General features: G+C 40.2%; 1 protein-coding gene across 1 annotated transcript in view; it reads left to right on the forward strand.

The window, feature by feature from the left end:
• LOC102193146 (collagen alpha-2(XI) chain-like) overlaps nucleotides 1-22,853 on the forward strand; it is a 76,179-nt gene that overhangs the window by 49,201 nt on the left and 4,125 nt on the right. The window contains exons 7-22 of the mRNA XM_005725656.1: nucleotides 10,231-10,875; nucleotides 12,578-12,622; nucleotides 12,877-12,996; nucleotides 13,762-13,800; nucleotides 13,889-13,942; nucleotides 14,025-14,078; nucleotides 17,876-17,983; nucleotides 18,093-18,146; nucleotides 18,595-18,648; nucleotides 18,976-19,020; nucleotides 19,566-19,619; nucleotides 20,043-20,087; nucleotides 20,185-20,238; nucleotides 21,647-21,691; nucleotides 21,800-21,853; nucleotides 21,980-22,024. Of these exons, the coding sequence (XP_005725713.1) occupies nucleotides 10,231-10,875; nucleotides 12,578-12,622; nucleotides 12,877-12,996; nucleotides 13,762-13,800; nucleotides 13,889-13,942; nucleotides 14,025-14,078; nucleotides 17,876-17,983; nucleotides 18,093-18,146; nucleotides 18,595-18,648; nucleotides 18,976-19,020; nucleotides 19,566-19,619; nucleotides 20,043-20,087; nucleotides 20,185-20,238; nucleotides 21,647-21,691; nucleotides 21,800-21,853; nucleotides 21,980-22,024 (1,515 nt within the window). The remainder of the gene's footprint in view (nucleotides 1-10,230; nucleotides 10,876-12,577; nucleotides 12,623-12,876; nucleotides 12,997-13,761; nucleotides 13,801-13,888; nucleotides 13,943-14,024; nucleotides 14,079-17,875; nucleotides 17,984-18,092; nucleotides 18,147-18,594; nucleotides 18,649-18,975; nucleotides 19,021-19,565; nucleotides 19,620-20,042; nucleotides 20,088-20,184; nucleotides 20,239-21,646; nucleotides 21,692-21,799; nucleotides 21,854-21,979; nucleotides 22,025-22,853) is intronic.

The raw sequence follows: 22,853 nt of genomic DNA on the forward strand, positions 1-22,853 counted from the left end.
GTATGTTTAACCATGTGTTCAATAGGCTACTGGCTTAATGGGTTAACAAACAAAGAAAAAATCCTCTTTGCAAAGCATTCCTCTCATATCGCATTATTGTGAAAGTCAACATCTTCTCATGCCAGAATACTTCACGTTCCTTTATCATTTTCATCCTAATAGATGCACTTAAAACAGTTCTAGATATTAGTTGTGTCACATGTCAACTGTGACCTCGCCACAGCCGGTCACCATTTGCACTGGTGGCTGGGGTGCCCTCAACCTATTGCAATCTCCTGCTGAGTGATACATGTTGCCACTTGGGAGTAAAACAAGCTGAAATAGAAAGGAAATCTTGACAGATGTTACAGTAATACCTGCACTCATAGGCTTGTATCTTCAACCTGCCCACACTGGCTGCGCATCAGGTTGCAAAAATCCCGAGAAACATGACAAAGCAAGCTGCGCTACAAAGGGTGGAATCAGTTTTGGCATATGCCACCAATCACAATCATGAAAACGGCAAAAATAAAACATGTTTTAAGTTACCAGTTAGCATTAGCAAGGTTGCATAGAAAACTGAATATGCAAACCAGCAGATGCATCCCGCATGAGGCAGATACCTGTTAATAAGTGCTAAGTAACATGTTAAAAAAATACTAGAAATCTACTCAGCAAAACTTCTTTTTCACAGGCTGTTAGCACAATTAACCACAAAACTAGCTGTGATGTTTGTCAGATAATTACATTAATGAGGATATAATTGGCCCTTAGAGCAGGAGGATGGTTAGGAGCTCCAGTTTATTCATTAAAAATAGCAGATGCAAAACTGGCAGTCTGCTAGTCTGCAGTGCCATGTAAAGTAGCCAAGCTCCTAATAATGCATTCATTTAAATCTTCTTTTGAAATGATAGGTAGGCATTTTAACCAAGGAGTTTATGGAATTCACATTTAAGCCAGTTACAAGCAGCCATCTGAGACACTCTGAGAAACTCCTCGGAGGTTTCAACCAATACTGTTCACATGGTAGCTTCCCTCTTTTTTTCACCCTTGTGTTAAGTTATCGCTTCATTAGGATTTACTTGGAGCCATATCTTCAAAAGGTCAATAAAATCTGTTTCACAAAACACTTTGAGATCTTTCCAAGCTCTCCAAGACTGAGGTCTCTTCAACCAAACTGTTGATACACTGCAGTTCAAATATGTTGGAACAGATAAAAAGTTATTTTCCTCAAGACAACATAATATTCATATTAGATTCATATTAAAACAATCATCTGGTGGGATCGATTTTGGCGCTAAAGGCTTGCTTTTCTGTTGTTTTCTGTTGATACATCAAAGGCTCAGTGAAGGGCATGCAACATTTGCTATTTTCAAATATTGCCTAATTAGAGAGCGAGGATGAGGGAGCATGCTTTGTGTATCTGATTGATATTTCTTTGTTTTTATGTCAGCTCGATGGCCCTGCATGCTGTCAAGCTTTTCTGTTATGCACGTCAGCATACATCCAGCAATAATTTTTCATCTGCGTAGCAAGGTTTATAACTGTTTCCAATATAAAATAATTACAGACAAGTCAAACCGTGAAGAACAAAAGGAAGCAGAGATGCTTGGATGAAAGTGAGGGAGGAGATGGAAACAGAGGATTGAAGAAATGTTTCCGTAGCCACTTCTTTCCCTGTGTCGCTAAGCAGCACAGAACCGTTTTCTCCACACGAGAAGCCCCGACATGCTCGTACTGATAATTTTCCACTCCGCATCTGTAATTTAGAACAGGGCATCTAGGCTGTGATGATAAATGGTTACATGCTAGGTGATGAAAACTTGTTATACGAGTGCTACATCAGCGCATTAGCTTTCATGAGGGCAGAAATACCTGTGATTCAAGTCCCAGCTGTTAAAGTTCAATAAAAATTGCGTTTTCAGTGCAGACACAAGAGACCTCTGGAAGCCATTATGTGGTGAGGAAGAAGATGTGCCGGGAAGTAGTTTAAAATTAAAAAGAGATCACTGATTTACCCCCTAGCCTGCACATCTGCCGCGCAGTTCAAAAGCATCCACAGAGGTTCTGTTCACCCTGAATCAACCTCCCCCTGCTCTTGTTTATTTATATCGCTGTTTGTCGTAGACCACCTCGCCTTTTGGTCCTAATAGACATGAAGTAATGCTTCCGGTGACACTGAGGTGCCCTGCTGTTTTTGACTTTAATGCAGACGGGGTCTCCTCTCTGCGTCGACACAATAAATGTAAATCAAGCCAACCTCAGAGAATCCACAATGAATATTTCCCCTCACAAGTTCTCTGAAGTTCACTGAATCTGGGAACTGTGGCTTCCCCTCCCCTAATTCCACCACATTTTATTGTGCATGCCTCTAACCATGTGCAAAAGCAGTGGGGATTCCCTCACATCTTCCTTATCCCTGTTTTCCTTCATCGCGCTCTGCTCGGTTGGAACGAGCAGTCACTGCATTCATTCAAGCAGATTTTTAGTTGCCCATGATGTTGCGGTTTGAGTTTAGTGCCAATAGCTTGCTGCGATCAGAAGTTCACTCACAACCTCAGTCTTGGTTAGTTAAGAGCTGGCAATTTGGATGTTGTGGATTTAATAAGTTTAGAACAGCCGTCGCCTGCTCTGAAATTTTGTGGGTGAGAGAATAGAACATATTTATTATTCACAAGAGTTCAACATTCAAATTGGACCTATATTGCAGTTGTTACGGTCACTACTAGTTACCCAGGCCACCCTGAGGGTTAATTGGCTGTGCTAGTCTCTTCATGAGCCAGATTAGATGTATTATTTATATAACCTGTATGGTTGGGTGGTGAGTGTGTACCCAGTAGGTGTGTGGGTGTGTCTCCTGGGAGCTGGATCAGCCTTCTGTGCAGAGGTCTGCCTTTGTGTACAATTGGAGCTGAGCTCAAGTGGAGACAGACCCGCAGTGTCTCCTGCAGTCATGCCCTACCATGTTGGCTGGTACTTGCTCCTGGGATGCCTATTGCTGGATTTATTGGGGTTGCATGTACAAGGTCAAAGACGACGGGATGGAAAGGTACTCCCTACTACGGCTCATACGTGTACTGATTTTAACCTTTTCTTTGGAGTTTTCTGTTCTGATGCAAAGACTCTGGACAGGAGTGAAGTGCACTCAGTGTGGAGGTGCTTTTAATTTGGCTGAGGATGCTTTTGGTTCTAATTAATTCAAGGTTGCAACTGATGTGATTTTCAACTTATAAATACCCTAAAGATGCTCATAAAAGCAACCTTCTAAAACCTTAACTCTTTAATTATTTGTCTTATGCTTAAACACGCTTGAATTTTTTTTTAGTAACACTAAACAGTATAGTGAGATTCTCATTTCTCACATTTATCCAGGCTTGTGAACAGCACGTGGAATACACTTTCCGGTGACCCTTCAGCCTCTTCTTCTGGTCTCGAATCAGGGATCTTTCATATGTAACGGAAACAATTTGCATTACTGATGAGAACATTTAGTAGAAAAGATAGACCCCTTGGTCACTTTCTTGGATTCAGAACATTGCATTAGACAGATGTACCCCTGCATGGTTTATGGTTTGCCTGGCTAACTCTCTGTGGAGGGTTCAAACTACTTAAAAACAAAGGAAAATTTGAACATCAATGCACCATTTTTTGTGAAAACTATGATTCATGGGAACATTAGTGACAGTCATTGCCCATTTAGAAATGTTCTGTTGGTTATTTTATTATTTTATTATCTGTTTTTATATTGTTGTGGATGTGAGAGTTATTCACAAGGGCTAGTGTCTGTGTCGGCCTCCATGAGAGAGCATTTCTGGTCATCTGGCAAATCCAGCTACCAGTACTTAGTAGGCTGGAGAGCAGTTTTATTGTGCAAGAAAAGTTTAGGGATTTCTCCTCTTCTCCATAATTCTTTATGATCTTATTGTACATTCCCAGACCACCACTGTTGAACTGGTGGATGCTTTGATCACAACTAAATGTACTATTTCTAACATGGGTGGTCCCGCTGGTTCTAAAATCCCTGAACGTGACACCGTTAATGCCACGCACTTGACCTGCTGAGCTGCAGTGAAGTCACACTCTGACTTGTGTGCACATGAGACACACACACACACACACACACTGTAGTGCCTGCCTCGCCTTATGTCTTGTCTGCATACCTGTGTCTTAGCGAGATTTATGGACCTTGCCATTTGATTAGCCTTTGTAGGAGCAAGTCTTCATTGTCTGTGTGTGCGTGCACATGTGTGTTGATAATAGCACTCTAGCCTGCAGCATCTTTGTCAGGCTGTGAGGCCCCCATAGATTTCTTATTACTGTCAGCTCCTTATGCCTCCTGAGACTTGTGCTTTGTGTAGATAGCCATTAATTATGCCCTGTGAACACCTGCCATAACTTTTATTTACTGTGTGTAAGAGTGACACATAAGTTAAATTGAGATGTTTTTTGTTTTTTTTTAATTAGTGGATGAAAAATTCTCCTGCTTTGTTTTAATGGAACTGATGTCATTCTGGAAGTCATTCCAACAGCATTACCCTGCAATGGTATTTTAACTAAGATGATAGTAAGACAATATGATGGATTAGGTTGGATTCAAGTCCCTGCAAGTCTGGCCAGTAGTTGCCTTGAAGGTTGGAAAAGCAAATGGAGAAGCATAGTTATGCCCTTAATACCTGGATCTATTAGTCAAGTGTTTGTATGAATGCAAATGATGTTGCCTTTAAGACATTTGGCACATTTCCTGTCAGTTAATTGGCTCATCTTTTTAAAACCAATACTGGCTGAATCCATCATGCTTTTTGCATGGTACTGTCTGTTTGCAGTCTTAATAAAACCTCATATATGTGACAAAAACTTTGTTCTCTTCAGACCAAGTCTTTTGAAATTTCTTGACATCATTATATGCAAAATTTCCAAACTTAACTTTGCCATGATTCCTCCCTGCAGCAAAGTGTTGCTAGATGACGTTTCATTGTAACTAATAAGTCAGTCCATGTACCTTTACTTACAATTTTCATTGTGTTTGCAGTGCAAATGTGTGAGTCCAGTCTAAACAGGCATACTTAGATTAAAGAAGATAAACTAGTTTTCTAAAATTTTCATCTTTATTCAAAATATTTGCTATTATTAGCCCCAAAACAACAAATTATATGGATTATAATAATAAAACAAAATCATGGATTTCCCCAGTCACTTAAAGTCAGCCAAGTCTCAGGCTGTGCCGTTGCTGCACCGTTCCTCCAACTCGAGAAGTCTTGTTAAGATTAAAAAGCAAACACACACACGCATAAACACACACACTTTGAACATGCTTGCTTGCTCGAGCCTGCTACTACAGAACCTTTAGAGAGATATCGAGTGTAAACATCATCTTGGCTCATGATTTAAAGGCTCATAGAGTTACTTGCTGGGATTATTAGAGTTTTGTTTGACAGGATAACTACACAGACACATGCTATGCAACGTCTGCTCTGTAGATCATCTTTAAAACTGCTGTTTTAAAGATGACTCATGGAGGCCTTGGTGTGACCTTAGACTGAGAAGAGTTTAAACTTGAATTTCAGTTCATTTTCACATTTAACACATTTAACATTATCCTGATGATACTCTAGGACCGTTACAGAGTGTAGAGAAGACCTGTTGATAAACACAATCCATTAGCTTCATTCTCCGTGTCTAACATTCACACAGGTCCAATACTGATGTGTAGGTTAGAGAAGTACAAGTGTGGGCCCCTGACCCACAGTTACTCAACTTTTTGCTCTCTAAATATGATTAAAAAAAACATGGTATAATGTGGTGAGCACCACTGTTAAACCATAAACAGTGTGACTGCAACATACTTCATGATATATTTTGTTATTGTCAAAACATTCCTTAGAATTAGACAAACCGACAGTGTTTCAGTACATTATCACTTTGACTTCGTTATCCTCTTTGTAGCACTCATCTCCAAGTTCAAAGGTTTCCTCTGAATACATAAATCCTTAATACACTGGCTGCAAAAATATGATTTCAGTTTAAGAAAAACAGCTGTGCACTTTGGTTCTTAGCAAATGCTGCTCAAACAGGACTGAGTAGTACCTCTTGAGGATTCTTCGGATGGATAGATATAGTCACAAGGAATTCTGGTTTCAGTTTATTGAGGGCATTCATTTATGCACAGCCCTCTTAAGGTCCCACCACAGTTTTTCAATAAGGATGAGGTTTGGACTTTGCTGGGCCTATTCTGTTTTAGATTTTCGGGTGTGTTTGGGATCATTGTCCTGTCGCATGACTCAGTTTGGACCAAGCTGTAGTTATGAGACAGACCTCACATTTGACCCTATAATACTTTGGTATAGAAAGAAGTTCCCGATTGACTCGGTGACCCAAAGAATGGGACAAGCTGCCCCATTCTTTGGTTGCAGAGCATTCCCAATCATCACTCCTCCACCACCGTTCTTGACATTTGGTATGGGTGGTTTGTTTTTGCCAAAAATGGTAAGACATCTTGTTTTGTCTCATCATTGTAAAAGGCATTTTTCCAGAAGTCTTGGGATTTATTGAGATGCAACTTTGCAAACCTAACTAAGCTTGGCTCCACTTTCTTGTTAGAAAGATGAAGCTTTGTGTTTGCAACCCTTCCAAAAAAAGCCCTACTTGTTTAGTCTTTTTCAAAAGGTACTTTCATTAACAATTAACATGCTAACTGAGGCCTGTAGAGTTTTTGTGAGATTTTTTTTGCAGTTTCTCCAAGCATTGCACAGCCTGAATTTGGGGTGAATTTGCTGAGACTGCTGCCCCTGAGAAGACTGTGGCAATGTCTTAAGAAACACCTGAACGCTCCAGATCAGGAGCAAAAGTGCCGAAACATCTACTTCCACAGAGGCGGTCTCATCGGCTGATAATCAGCTAGTCAAGTGTCCTTGAAAACTTTCTTTTAGACAGGATTGCATGTTCATATTTGCTACTCTGGATATTATCTCCAGCAGAAATATTTTGTTTGATTCATAGACCGTATCTAAGAGATTGATGTAGCCACCATGACGTCACCTGTTTGTTTGTGAAGATCAGTTCTGAAGCCTTGAGCTTCAGCATCTTGGCCGTGTGTGTCCTTTTTTAAGACCAGATATGACTGTACTTGTCAGTGCTGTAAAGCATGCCCTGTTTTATTTTCTATTTTACTCTAAAGGGGAATATCATTTACAAAATGAATGTCATTTTATATAAAATTAGATTGGAAACTTGCAACTGAGTTAATAAAAACATCAGAAAAGTGTTTACTGAAGTAATAAATTAAGCAATACGTCTTTGTACTGTACATGTGGACTTTTTTCCAGCTAAAAGTTGCTCCTTGGTAGCCATTAGATTTATTTTATAATATTTTATTTTAAGACATTAGTTGGCTTTATTTTTTAGACCTGGAGGATATACCCATGCTTCATATGTGTGTTCAGTTTAGAGAAATAAGATGTTTTGGAATTTATTTTTCTTTTTTGCACAATGACAGTATATTTTTATCCATCCATCCATTCGCTACCGCTTATCCTTTTCAGGGTCGCGGGGGGCGCTGGAGCCCATCCCAGCTGTCATAGGGCGAGAGGCGGGGTACACCCTGGACAGGTCGCCAGTCTGTCGCAGGGCCAACACACAGGGACAGACAACCATTCGCACTCACATTCACTCACACATTCACACCCTAGTGGCAATTTGGATTATCCAATTAACCTATCCCCACAAGCTGCATGTCTTTGGACGGTGGGAGGAAGCCAGAGTACCCGGAGAGAACCCACGCAAACACGGGGAGAACATGCAAACTCCACACAGAAAGACCCCGGCCTGATGGTGGAATTGAACTCAGGACCTTCTTGCTGTGCGGCAACAGTGCTAACCACCGTGCCACCGTGCTGCCTGTAGCAGTAGATTTTTATTTTTGAGTTTATTTTGTGTACATGTGTAACAGATTGGAATATATAAAATATAACATTCAATATATCCTAAAGTCACTGACAACTATCAGCACCTGGCTGACTGGCAGATGTATAATGGTATTCCAACTAAGTATGACCTGCGCTGGCTCATAAGGAAGTCTCTCTGACTGAAAGGGAGGTAAGTGGAGGAGACTATGTTGACCAGAGGAGATCCAGTGTCACGTTATCAGCTGGGCCTGTTTGACTGAATGTGGCCGGGGATAAGAGAAAAAGAGAAAGAGCTTTTGTTTCCATTCGGGGCACTGGCTTTGGCTCTTGCCTATCTCGGGCCTTTGCTGGCCCGGCTGACTGGCCCCATTGCACAAGGCTAATTGTTGGCCTGTTGTTTCAGATGAATGAAAGCCATGTTTAACTTATTTGACATGTTTCTGGATGTTTGGGCATGTCATTGAGCATGCTGAATTGATTTTTGCCTTGATAAACAACTATAACCAACAAGAAAACAGAGCCTATCTATATACTCATATCTGCAATCTTTCCAGTGCATTTGTATTCCTAATATTTGTTGCTCTCATTTTCCTATAGCTCTGTTTACGTCCCATGGAAACTTTTATTTAGTTCTCAGATATCGTGGAAGGGTTATGAACTGTTGCCTTCTCTGCTCACTGTGCCTTTTCTGCTGAAAAAAGGCACAGGTTAATGGTCCAAACACAAAACCTAGTTTCACTTATGTGCCAAAAGATACTGGAATTGTTACTAAAAAAATTACAATGTGACTTCACTGGTTAAAATGTTTATTTAGCATGATTTGTGACATTGTGCGTGTACCAGGATCAAGACGTCTGCGTATCTCCAGATGACCAGTTCCTATAAACGATTCGGTTACATAGACCTGGCGTAGAAAGCCGTCTATTCTGAGAGATTATTGAATTGTATCTTGTGTTAGACCTTTGCACAATGTGTAAACCCCCGCCTCCTTTTGCTCTTCCTGTCCTTCTGCTTCCCATATGCCTCTTAGCTCCGCTTTTGTGCTCTCCATTTCAGCCCATTACGGTCATCAAACAAAATTTATAGCCCTGTGGTCCCTTTCCCCTGAAAGGCCTCTCTCACTATTCTCCATTCCCTAGGGCCCAGCATTTTGCTCTGTTTTGTTGTGTGTGTGCGTGCGTGCCTATGTATAAGTTCACATTTTGACAGCTGGCAAAGCTGATTTACAGTACGAACGATTACAGAATAAAGAGCAGTCGATTAAAGCTCTAAACTGTATAAACTGTTGTGGGGAGGTGTAAAACAGAGTTTGACACAGAGGGAGCCTATGTTGCTCCAGTCTAGAGTCTGTACTGAAGTAAAATTTCTTACAGTACAGTCTGCAAAGACAGCTGCTGTAAATATAAAGGCACTACTCAGTCTTGTCAAGATTGATGTTAAACCTAAGACGAAGATCCAACTAGAGATAGACGTGCTTTAACCTGAGTATCAGCTGGAGGATAGCAGAAGTCACAGTAGGTAAAGCTGTGGAATTTGAGCAGAAATGTTCCTTTTTATAGTTTAGGTGAGGAGATCTTTATTGTCATTATTTACAACAGCAATGGTATCCCAACCATGCTGTAAGAAATGTGATGGCTGACCTACAGTAACGGTCAAAGAGCAGAGACTGGGGCACTTTGGAAAGGTTAAGTGCTGAAAAGAGAAGTTCTTAATAGTTTTGGGTTCAATTAGGATCTGAGTGTAACCCGCTGAAATGTTAATTAGAGACAGCGTATTTAACTATTTAGAAAATAATTGCCATTATCAGTTGTGGTGGTGTGCATTTTTATTTGCCAGATGGGTTAAAAGTAACTAACTAACTTGAAGGCAGATAAAATGAAATAATGCCAGATGTCAGTGAAGTGTTTTTTTCTGTGGGTAGAGGCCTGTAGTAGGGGGAAATGTGGGTTTTTGTCATTTAGATTTAAAACCATCCCAACACCAACATTTCTTTATTACATAATAAATTTTTGTTCATTTAAAAAGTGTGTTGTTGTGTTGTGTTTTGCTTTTGTCCACTTGTCATGACATTGGTTTCTCTCATCAACAGGGTCTCTACTGTCAGTGTGCTATTGTTCTCGTTTCTATTGACTGATGGTAATGGTAGTAAGGACATTTCAAACTGCACCAGGCTGATTTTTATCTTAGTATTTTTAAAGCTCATCAGACATTCCACCACAATAATGCAGAACCAAACAATGAAAGATTCATACAAGTGCTGACATCAAACAGTGCTACAAACCAAAAAAACCCTGCTTTGATGTCTAAAAGATGGAATGTGAGCCCCAATTCTTGTTTTCTTTCTTGACAGAATGCGTTCCTGCGACGAGAAAGTTCACGAGGCGATGGGACGGTCCCTTCTAGACCCAATCGGAAAGGTTCAGTAGGTCGTGGGGGTGTCCTTTTGGTGGATGAGGACACTGACTTGTTGGATACGATCTTCCAAAATGGCAGACAAGTGAACCCACGGTTAAAACCTTCCAGAAATGGACCTAAGGGAAGCCAGAAAGGGAAACCTGAACTATCATCTAAAAACATGGAGGAAAACATTACCACAGAGAAGAAGAAAGATTCTAATGGGAGGACTTCATCACTGTTTCCTGGAAAGCCTTCAGATGATATAATAGACCTGGACATTGGAGGTTCTCCTAAGAAGCCCTCGCTAGGTTTTCCTGCACCTCCTAAGATTCCTTCAGATCCCAGATCCGCCACAGATTCTAGCAAAGAGACCACGACTATTTCACCTTTATCTGATGTTAAGGGGAGCTCCCGCACCACGCAGACTTCCATACAGTTTGATCGTAGACGTGAGCACAAAGGCAGACTACCAGAAAAAGGCCGCCCTGCAACTGTAGCCATTGTGTCTAGAGATGGAAACCTGGTTTTGGGCTCAGATGGCAAAATGTACCGGCTTCAGAGAGGCCCACCTGGCCGAATGGGTCCGCCTGGGCTGGAAGTAAGTGGCCTTTTGGTCTTCTCATTGCTCTTTAAAACCCGTTTTAATTCTATTGTATGATCTGTTGTAGTTTGCTCTCTCTCATGTCCATATCTCAGTGAGAATTTTTGGCAGAGTTTATTCAACTTGTTCATTTTGCTTATCAAAGCAAAGGCCTTCCTGTTTGTTTAAAAGTAAATTGGATGTATAATATCGGTCCATTGTTGGATGAGATGAAAAAAAAATCTTTGTGAATGAAAAGAGTATAACGACTGTTTGCTTTTACAGCTTACAAGCGCTGTTCTCCATCAGCTGCCATATGAATCTGATTAGGGGTGGTTACACTCTTCAAACATGCGCTGATCCACATGTCTTTGTTGCTGTGATGGGAGCGCTCGCGCTTAGGGAGTCTCAGCCGTTTGTCATAGCATTACCCAATATGACAGGATTACCCTTTGGCTTCCAAGTTATCTGATTGGTCGGGAGGAGTAAAGTCAGGTCATACTGTCTAGTTGGAACACTTACCTGGTTTAAGAAGTGGGTCTTAACTGTGACTGCAGGGTAGACAGAACCAAAAGCAGACATCACATCTGGTTACGTCTGGAGTCACGCTGCCATAAAATCCACAGAATAACTCAGCACGATTAATGTGATTAGACCCAGCCGAACATGAGGGAAAATGTCCTGTTGGCTTTTCTGTCCACATGCGCGGCACAACAGGTTCTTCTTGATCATCTTGAATCCTATCTCAAAGTAGAAAAAAGCATGTTTCAGGAAAGTACCTGGCTGCAAAAATTAATTGATAAAGGTATTTACATGATTTATCAAAATGACTCAAAAGGCTGTCAAATCCAAAATCTAATCAACACCTATGTAAACCTCTGATGATAATTTTTCTTGACTCACATCAATTGCCTGATAACCACATACGGTAGCTCTCACTAATGTCAATCTAAAGATGAGTTAACTTATTATATTCAAACTTTTCAAAAGTGATTACACCGTCTTCCTTCCATCAATTTGCATTGCAAGCTTTATGTTGTCAAAAAGTCTGGACTCACATTTGAGGATTTGTAGGGATTTCAGTGTTGTAAAACTAATGGCCAAAATCTATGTGGTTGTTGATAATCCTGGACCCTAGGCAGTTTGTATAGTGAGTTTCATCTAGATTAATTAATGTGTCAAGGAGGCATTAGGTAACAGAGCTACACAGCGAGCATTATAGTAAGATTCAGGACAGACTTAAACAAACTTTCTGTAAATTAGTGTTCAGACTTGGTCAGAATCCATAACATAGGCAGAGTAATCCTGAAAGATTCATCAAGATTTACCAAATTTTTGAATTTTTCCAGATCCTACAGGAAGCACCAAAGAAGCCACACACAGTTCCTATCAATTTACAACAGCATTACTGAACAGTATAACCTGATACGCCTATCTTAAAGTGTTTTATTGTTGTAGGTGTAGGGAGGGAGCTCTTGTAAAATAAATACCTTTTGGTCCTCAATGTGCCACAAGCTGTGAGGTTTTACAAGGATCGAGTATTATCAGGTCAACTTTTTTGCTTCTACAAAGTAGTAGAAAAGTCTTAAATGTCAGGGATAAACTGTCACGTATCTGTGGCTTGTTAAAGTTGGTGATAAATACTGTTTTGTGTCGTGACAGCTGATTTATCCTCATTGCTTTTGTCTTTTTCATTTATTGAGAGTTAATGTTTCCACAGGGTTGTCCTGGTGAGCCGGGCCTCCCTGGGTTTAAAGGTGATAAGGTAACCGAAGCTTGTTTATAACCTAGTAAGTCATGATGATATGTTAGGTTAAAGCTGCTTCTGAAATAATATCTCAGATGGTATCTAATATTTAAACCTCAGTTTCAATCCAAGACATGTTTTACTTAATCGTCCACAGTGGACTTCTGCTAACTCCCATTAAGGTTATTTATGCCAAAGTTCAGTACTCTTTTAAATAAAACAAGAACTAATATATTATTTACCACATAAATTGATTTATCTTTCACAAACAGGGTAAGACAGGCCCTGAAGGAAGACAAGGAAAAAAGGGGGAGAGGGGACCTCCTGGACCGCCAGGTTTACCAACCCTCTACCTGTGGAGGAACACTGCTGAGGAATGGGCTGCATTCCAGGTAAAATGTTCTGCTATATAATACTTAAGCTTAGCCTGCTCCACCGATATTGCAAAGTGCAGGGCCAGTGGCAGGGTACATCCTGAGCAGATTACCAGGACACCACAGGGCTAACACAGACATCTACAGACTCTTAGATTCACACTTATAGCAAGTTTAGAATCATAGGTTACTCTGACATGCATGCATTCGGACCATGGGTGCAAACCAGAGTACCTACTGGAAGAAAGTGCAAACTCCACACAGAAAGACCCCCAAGAGGAAACCTGTTGTTGGTTTATCAACTGCTTTCTTGGCCTTCCATTAAACATCAAGGCACCAAGTACAGAACACCTCAAAGAAGTTGTTTTTATATGTTCCTCTCTCCTTTGCCCTCATATAATTTATTGTGAGTCACCTAAAGGACACATAGGACTTGAAATGATCTTCGATGTTACTTAAACCCAGATTTCCAGACTATATGTGAAATCTTTAACCCTTCGGTTATCATGCATGCAAGTTGATGATCTGTCCTCATCTGTTTAATCTGTTTCCATTGGACGCAGCTGTGTGTTGTATAAGGCACGTACTTATACACACACGCATATAGTATGCCAGCATGATGGGGAGCTTCAAGTCAGTTATTGAAAAAAGATGACAGAAATAAAAGTCTGTTAGTGGTTTGTGAAGGCGATTTGTTACTGTGTGTGCTTTGAACTACTATATGTGGACAACCTGCTGTGGTCACTATTTGTTACTTAATGTGTGTTTCCATTTTTCTTGCAGCAAACCAGTTTCTACCAGTTGCTTGCTGCAGGTTGGCCTGTAAGTACGCTGTTCTCTTCTAAAAGCTGTTCTGTGTTTCGTTTGTTTCTGTGAATCTGAGGCGGGTTTCTTCTCTGTGAGCTTGCAGAGTAGAGAAGGCCCCGCAGGACCACCTGGAGAAATGGGCAGGCCTGGCAGACAGGTTAGAGATGAGTTCTTTTTAGCAGTATATTAGTGCATGTTACAAACATGTTCCCATGTGATTTAGTGATTTTCTTTCACAGGGGCCACCTGGTGAACCTGGGGAGCGAGGAAGACCAGGGATGCCAGGAGAGATGGTAAGCAAACAACCCAGCATTTCCTGCTCCAGAAATTTCAGCAAGTTTGGTATCAATAAAAAAATGTGCTGTAAGGCCACAAATTTGATTTAGTATGCCAAAGTCAAAGTGTAGAAAATAACTTGAGATAGATGGATGGAATTCCAGCAGTAAATGTAATACCAAATGCAATGAGCTGACACATATTAATACATGAAGCCTGTCCTGAAACATCCTCTTTACATGTTTAATCTTATTATTTGGTTTTAGTCATGAATGTGATGAATATCTCTAATTTGTGTCCACTTTGCCATCATTAAATCACAAAAGTTACACACCCATTTTTAGTAAAAGCTGACACATTTGGTGTCGCTGTAAACATTGGGTGGTTCATCAAAGCGAACCAGCCAATGTTGGGTATTGAGCAAGTCCACTGTGGACGATTAAGTGCTAATTTGAATTAAGCGTCACATAGCTGGTTGAACAGAGTGAGTGCGGTTAAAGGGAGTGGGTGTTTGGAAACCCTGTGTGCATGAAACTCCCTATGATGTAACCATTCTCATATTTAGAGAAAAAACTTTTTTTAACTGCAAAATTAAGACATTGCATATTTTCTGTGAGTAAATTTGATTACGCTGAACCATAGTTAATCAAGTTTTCTATTGTGTTATGTCATAAGTTTCACATTATCTCAGTGGGACCTCGTTATTTGTCGCTTATTGCCTGGTTTTATTAAATCTAAAAAACTCTGACTTTGTTTGTGTGAATGGCTTTTTAAGGTAGAGGCAAATCTTACATCCATCTCAAAAACCGTCTCAAAATACATAAACATGAGTCCTGGAAGTGGGCTCTGACTGTATGGAAACTGAAAGCCAGGGCCATCTATTGTGTGAGGTCTCAGCTGGGTGATGAGAAACAGTGTGGTTTGGGATTGTTGGAAACACTCAGTCACCTTCGCTGGCTGAAATGTTTGGACCCATGTGGCAGAGAATATTGATCTACTGTTTGTGTTTGTTTGTGTCTGAGTGACTGTGTAGCCTACGCTGACAAAGCACCTTGCTGTTTGTGCAAAAATAATCATACATCAGCACTGTAAGCAATGCTGGGGTGTGTCAGCATCAATCATGGAAAATTCAAATGTGTTATTGACATTAGAAAAAATCACAAATAAAGGCTCTTTGTAAAATCCTATTAGAGCAAAAGAACACAGAGTAGCTGATGAAATGTAAATGGATTAAAAGTCCCTGTTTTGCATAATAATCTTTTTCAAATAGTATTATTACTATATTAGTTCGGGTACTATTAACATAGTACCTAAACAATACTATATTAGTACTGTTCAAGAGGCTGGTCATGGTGTAATGATGTGGGGGATCCTCTGTTGACACATTTTGGGTCCATTTATTCTGAATGAACATTTTTTTGTATACCACAGCCTGCCTGAGTACAAGTTCTGATTATGTCCATCTCTTTATGACCACAGTACCTATCTTCTGATGGCTGCGTCTAGCAGGATAATGCTGAATGTCACAAAGCTCAAATCATCTCAAAGTGATTTCTTTCTTAGATGGTAGATGGCCTGCATTTGTATAGCGCTTTGCTAGTCCCTAAGGACCCCAAAGCGCTTTACACATCCAGTCATCCACCCATTCACACACTGGTCTGATAGTGAACATGATAGTGAGTTCACTGCACTTAAATGGCCTCCACTGTCACAAGCCTCAATCCAGCAGCGCACCTTTGTGCAACGGTGTGATGCTATCAAGCTAATATGGACCAGAATCTCTCAGGAATGTTTCCAGCAGCTGGAAAATCAAAATGATTTCTCATAAGTAAGGCAGCTCTGAAGGCATAAGAACGTAAAACCTGGCATTAGCAAGGTGTACCTGGTGTAATAAAGGTCGAACTTATATAAAAGACTGTGTCTCTAAAATCACTGGCTATGAGGTGACTCAAGATAGAATCGCCTCCCAGTGTTTTAAACCTAAACAAAAGGAAAGCTGTACTAAACTAAACAGGGAGTCGGTAATGCTCATGAAGTCAAGTTTTCAAGTCAAAAGTTGGACATGGGATTTAAAGTTATCTGGTTCAGGCGTCCCAGTATAGCTCACTGGTTGAGCATGTGGCCTCATGCATTTCTCCTGCCACACTCTCTCCCCTCCTGAATGTTGGCTTTTTTTTTCAATCCAGTGAATGTGTAACAAAAATTAACTGTAATACAAAATAAAAATAGTCACATGCCTAAGTGTCTTGCATAAACCAGCAATATAAAATACCCCTCTCTTCATGAGAGAGCAGCATGTCCATCAGTCTAACCCTGTAAAGCTGAATAAAAATGTAGGTTTTGTCTTTGGAGCCATTCACACATTGTATGTTTTTGTAAGTATGACCATGTTGAATCTGTAGGCTGAGATTCTGGATGTTTATCCATTATTACGCTGACTTGACTAGTGTGGCACACTATTGCAGTGGTTAGCATTGCCTCACAGCCAAAGTTTGCTGTGCAGAGTTTGCATGTTCTCCCTGTGGCTGTGTGGGTGTCCTGTTACTCAGGTTTCCACCCACAATCAAAACATGTATGTTAAGTTAATTGGCGATTCCAAAGTAGCCATAGATGCAGATGTGAGAGAGTGTGGTTGTGTGTTGTGTGTCCTCTGTGTTAGCTCTGTGATGAACTGGCAACCTGTCAAAGTTGCCTTTTGCTGTATTTCAGCTGACATACAGACTCAGCACGACTCCTTAGCTTAACCACCCCATGTGATTGTTGTACATTAATTGGTTAATTACTTTTTTGAGTAAGAGGGGGGAAAACACAGATAACTGAGATCCCTGGATAAGGTTAAATGATTACTTTTTCTTAAGATGATTCATAACCAGCATATACAGGAATGCAGTTTCCTGGTTTATATTTGAGTGGAAACTCCAAAAGAAAGGCCTCCGTTCGCAAACCCGTCTGGTGGGCTGGATTGAACGTATTTGTTTCTTTTTGACGATACCAGCTTAGGTCATTTGTAAATTTGTGGCTTTTTGTTGTAAACTGAATATATTTGAGGTTTTGGACCGTTAAACAGACAGCGAACAGCACACAGACAGCAGTTGTAAACATCAGCCTGGGCTCTGGGAAGTGTAGTTGTGGTCATTTTACAGTATTTTATGATCTTTTGTAGAATAAATCAGTTAATTAAGGTTACTTAACAGCTCTTTGACCCTCTGCAGGCAAAGTTTATATAGTGCATTTGTAAGTAGCACAGAAACTTTCAGTGAACTAAGACCTTCTTGCTCATAACAGCTAAATTGGCTCTGGTGGAAACGCATAATAGCAGGTTACAGTATAAAACAATAATTAATTCAACTCTCGTAAAACCCAGTTGTCATTTAAATCATTACAAAACCTACCTGGTAAAAGAATTCTTCATCCCAGATGCAGTGTTATTCAGTGCCAGCACAGGTGGTTTAGCCATTCACTGTGAATCATTTCCCACCTGAGTTCTTGCACAGCACAATCTTCTAGACAGTGTGTTGCCATATAGGCGATACCTTGTCTTTGTGATGAATTGCTGCTCTTAGTTGGAGAGCCAGTGTCTTCACAGTCCACACTGATAATTTATAATATCTTTCCCACTGTGAATCTCTGCGCTCCATGGATTTTACTCGTTGCAGTTCCAGTTTATTTGATTACGTATTTGTATCTTTTACATTGTCAGGTTTGATAGTTGTCTTGAAGTAACAAGACGACCATATCAGAAGTAAAATATCAAAACTGTCCACCAGCAAGCTGCTGTATGAGCATTAAGTGTCTGATTTATGCTGTCTGACAGGGGGATCGTGGTCCTCGTGGCCCTCCAGGACGATCTGGGACTGCAGGGCGAGATGGGGACAATGGGGAAGATGGTCAGCCGGGGTCACCTGGTGTTCCTGGATCACAGGTGGGCATATTCTATTTATGTTAACTGTTAAACAACACAAAGAGTATGGGTGAGTGTGACACAGATGGTAAACTAGTGTATGTTGAGTGTTTTCTGTTGAAACCTTCAGGGCCCGTGGGGATACAGGGGGGAGCGAGGACCTAAAGGGGAAAAAGGTGATGAGGTGAGTAATAAAACAGCACAGACATTTTTGATGGAGCACAATCTGTGTGTTGTTTAAACATTTGATTTACTGCTGTGAAATGATGTGTATGTATTGGCAGGAACATGTTTAGACTCTGTGCAGTCTTACTGTCACCTTTTAGCTTTAGTTAAGATTTGCTGTCGCTGTAGTTCAGATAATTGAAGCTTATTATGTTTCCGTGTCAGTGGCAGTGATGGCTTCTTTTTTAGAAATGTTTTCACAGGTCAGTGTTTTTAAGTGTTAACAGAAGAAGCTCAAATTCTCAATTCTTATACTTTTAATCCACATTTAATGAGTTTTTTTAAGCACCTTTTGCTCAAAGGGGAAAACATTTATTTTGAAACATGTCAACTATGTGAAATTAATTGATGTTCATGCATATAGAAAAAAATATTGAAATGGATGTGTTCTTTGCTAATGTCTCCAGGGTCTTACTGGCCCCAGAGGTCCAAGAGGTGAAATTGGTGAACCTGGCAAGAAGGTACTCTTTGATTAATTGTATTTATTTTTTGATTAATCTTAAATATATAATTAGAATTACTTTTTGTAAAGATTGCACACTGGGTTTATGGATTGCTCTGGATCAACAGTGCTGTCAATAGTGGTCAGAGGAGGGGTAGACAATAATCCAGTGGCAGGATGTTGGGTTTTCCTGTGCTAGATACCACCTAGAGGTCTTGCAGAGTCCATGTTTTTTGTTTAGTTGAAGCCATTTTGTTTGGACCAAGTATATTAGACAGTGGTCATAATGCTTTGTGGGTTATGTGGATATAAAGATATCTGTTTTCAAATTTCTCTCCTTGTGTAGGGTGGAACTGGTTTACCTGGTCCACAAGGCCCTGTTGGACCCCGCGTGAGTGTCTTTTATGGTTTGCTTTATATGTGCAAAAAACTAGAAATTTCAGTTGTTGTTTTTTTTACATGATATTTATAACTCCTTTAAAGAAAAAAGGGTGGGTCATGAGCCAGGAGCAGTTTTCCCTTTATCTCTTTTACAAAGCAGCTCATACTCTGTAGTATGAACTGGACAAGATGCCAGCGCATACATTCAAAATTAAAAATGTAAAAGTATGACAGTTCTTATCCAATAGATATCTTATTACACCCAACTAGTGAAAAATAAAATGATCAAAAAACTTTGTTAAAATTGGACATGCGCTCTGTAATCTTAATCTCTAATTCAGGCACCCTTTGAACTTTCAGTTTCAAACAATGAGGCATTCATTTTACTCGCTTTACTCGTTGATCTATCAGTGATTTTACTTTGATTCTGCCTGGCAAGAAAATAGAGTCTCTGACTAAGCTTTAGTATCATTAATCCTCTCTTTGTATACACTCTTCCCCATGTACTTTAATGGTATACTGCTATTAAGATGACATCTTTAATCTTTTCTGCAGGGGCCTCAGGGAATCCGAGGTGGCGCTGGGCCAGAGGGACCCCTTGGGCCTGATGTGAGTGAACCGCTGTCTGACTCTAGTTCTTAGAGCCTTAAAAGCAAATAGTCCTGTTTTCAGTTTGTGCATTGCACTGTCATAAATGAGGATATCAATACCTGCATTATTTTTTTTGTCTTTTTTTGGGTTATCCTATTTTTGCGACTTATTGCTGCTATTTATTGTGGTGATCTGTTCATTGAAAGGATTAAACTACAAGTGCCAAACTACAAGTGCACAGTAGTTATGCCAAGCAAAACAGATGGAATTTGTACTAAAACAGATTTTCTTTTGTTTATGTTTTTCTATAATTAAAGGTTTCATATTACTTAAAGCCAAATTAGGGGCAAGTGTTGATGCCTGTTTTTTTCTCTATTCTTAAATGTATTAAAAGGTTTTATTCTTTGTCTGTTATTCATGCTGTTTTGTGCTTATTACCAGGGGGAGAGTGGACTGGATGGCCTCCCAGGTCTGCCAGGGCCACCGGTAAGCAGGCGGATATTCAGTGATTAATTATTAGTCTGTCTGTGCAAATTCCAGATGTACCTGCAATCATGTATGTGTGTGTCTCTGTGTGTCACAGGGTGCACCAGGTGCCACAGGACGAGTTGGCGCACAAGGAGTTAATGGCTCAAGGGTACAGCCACACCTCAAGTCTTTATTTTGGCTCAGTTGGCCTGCAACTTAAAGATGATTTCCTCATGAGGCTGAAACTAATAACCACTTTGAAAAATATATATTTCTCTCTGTCTGCATGAATTTAGAAACACATATATACAATACTCAATTTGTAATGAAATTACAAAAAACATTCCCTAAACTGGATTTTTTAAGGATTTAATCACTTCTCAAATTTACAGTACAAGCAATTTTCAATAAATGTTTTATTTAAAAGAAGTTAAGTTAATATTTTGCAAAGATAACAAAGTTAGGTATCATTTGTGTCACACTGGGGAAAACAGTGGTTGGAGAATGCAGCATGAAAAAAACAAATATTGTGACCATGCAGAATGAACCTTGTTGCTCTGAAGACAAGAACCAGGTCTGCAGCCACTTACAGTGAGTTGCCATCTTCCAAATACCTTTGATTCATGGTGATAAAAAGCAATAATATGCAGTCAGTCTGCTGTCAGTATGTGATCACAGTTGCTTGAAGACAGGTTACCTCAAACCAGGCGACCTGTACGATTGCCGTGTGATCAACAGTGGTCATCTAGAGGTTGAGGGTGTTGCACAAATTGTTGGGAACAAATTGGTTGCTGCAGCTGCTGTCGATCACCGAATGTCCTATTTTTATTCTAGTGTGACTGAGCTATTAGAGAAATCTCCCCCCTACACAGTATACTGGAAATTAATACCAGTTGTCTTGTGCTTGCCCCCCCCCCCCTCCCAAAAAGAAAAAGAAAAAATTCTCCAGTAATCTGTCTTTGCAGTAATCATGACCTAGTTCTCAAAAATATCTCCATAGTTTGTTGTGAGCAGTTTCATGTAGGGACATTTTCCTTTCCACTGAACCACACCCAGCAACTGTTTCCTCTGTGTAAAAGAACATCATGGCTAGAGCCTCATGTTTGTGTCAGCATGACAGGCTGTAAACACTGATGGTACTCCCCTCAATTGATGATGCAGTGTTTTGGATTATTGGACGTAAACTGCAGAAAGAGAACTGACATTTCTGCTGATTTTCACCCATTTTTTTAGGTTATTTTGCTAGGGCTGGGTGCTTGAAGGAGTTAGAGTTATAAAGGGATGTCACTTTGAGTACCACATGGCAACTGCTGTATACATAATGGATGTTTTCAACAGAAGGGAGACATCTCTACAGCCAACCCCAAAAATGTGGGTTGTGACACTAAAACAGTTTAGATGGAGATAATTAGAGCACAGTATCCAAATATGCAACAATAATTTGGAGTGAAATGTTTCTCTGTAATAAAGGAAATGTAAATGTACTGGTCTGATGCTTTATGTGTGACGTCAGTCTAAGCCCAGACTTAGTTAACAGGTTGCATCCCGCCTGTGTGTGAACTCTTTATTTATTTCAGGGGGACATTGGACCTGCTGGCAGTGATGGCCTTAAAGGCCCACAGGTATAAGCTTTGCTTGGTTATGTATATGCTGCAGATAATCAGCTGTTTGGAAATGTTTAGACGATGTGTTTGACAGAAAATGTTTCACCTGCCTTTGCTTTTGTGTAGGGGCCTCCAGGTCTCGAGGGACAGATTGGACCTCCGGGACTCCGAGGACCGCAAGTGAGTAGAGTTCAAGGCAAGACTGTTGATGGAAGCTTTTAAGTTCAGTTGAGTTGCTGCTCCTTTCACTCAGCTGTCAGTGAAATGAAGTACAAGAGGTTAATGCCAGTCTGTCCATTTTAACAGGGGCATCTAGGATTGACGGGTTCTCCTGGCCCCAAAGGAGATCCTGTAAGTTTGTCCACTTTTTCTGGTTTGGTATTTTTATTTAATAATTTAGCTGAAAAAAAAAAGTTAAGTAGCAGCGTATTAAAGGGGTATTTCATTGTTTTTGTTGATTGTCTTTCCTTTAGTCTTAACCCTTAGTAATGCCATAAGGGTTGATAAAACAGGGTCAATGTTTTTTCATGTGTCTCTTCTTAGTGTAATTGTGTGAGAGAGAAACATGGGAGGAAGAGATGAAAGGATGGAGAGGCCAAAGATGAAAAATATTTGGTTTCATGACATCATTATTAGCTTTAATTCATATATAGCCAGTAGCTCTTTTTTATAACATATTAGGCTGTTTAAAGGGATAATGCATTAATTTTATCTCACAATGACAATGCAGCTGATTATATTACTCCTAGATGTCTATATAATGTCTATGCACAACACAAGAAAGTGTGGCGGTGAACCTCGTGTGCACATCCCAGTTCTGCACAGGATACATTTTTGTTTTCTTTGATCTTAGTTCTTCTACAAGGTGTGATTAAAATATTCTGCTCCATAACCAGACCAGCTCCATAAAGATCAAAAACCTATCTGATTTTAATTTGTCCAATTTCACGTTCATGGTCATCTTCTCATGCACATCTGGACATTCATTTAGCACAGCTCTCATTTTTAGATCTCTCAGTAGAGCTCCAGCAAGGCCCCGTAAGGGGCTAAACCTCCTCCAGGGTGTATGATGTAGCAGATTACAGAGAGCCAAACGTGGGGAGTGGTGGTGAACAAAGACTGTGTTTGTGTGGACAAAAAGCTTCAACGTTTTTTTTTAATGTGCTCTGAGCCGGTGAGA

This window comes from Pundamilia nyererei, unplaced genomic scaffold, assembly GCF_000239375.1.
Source record: "Pundamilia nyererei isolate P.nyererei 1_Seehausen unplaced genomic scaffold, PunNye1.0 scaffold00016, whole genome shotgun sequence".
NCBI lineage: Eukaryota > Metazoa > Chordata > Actinopteri > Cichliformes > Cichlidae > Pundamilia > Pundamilia nyererei.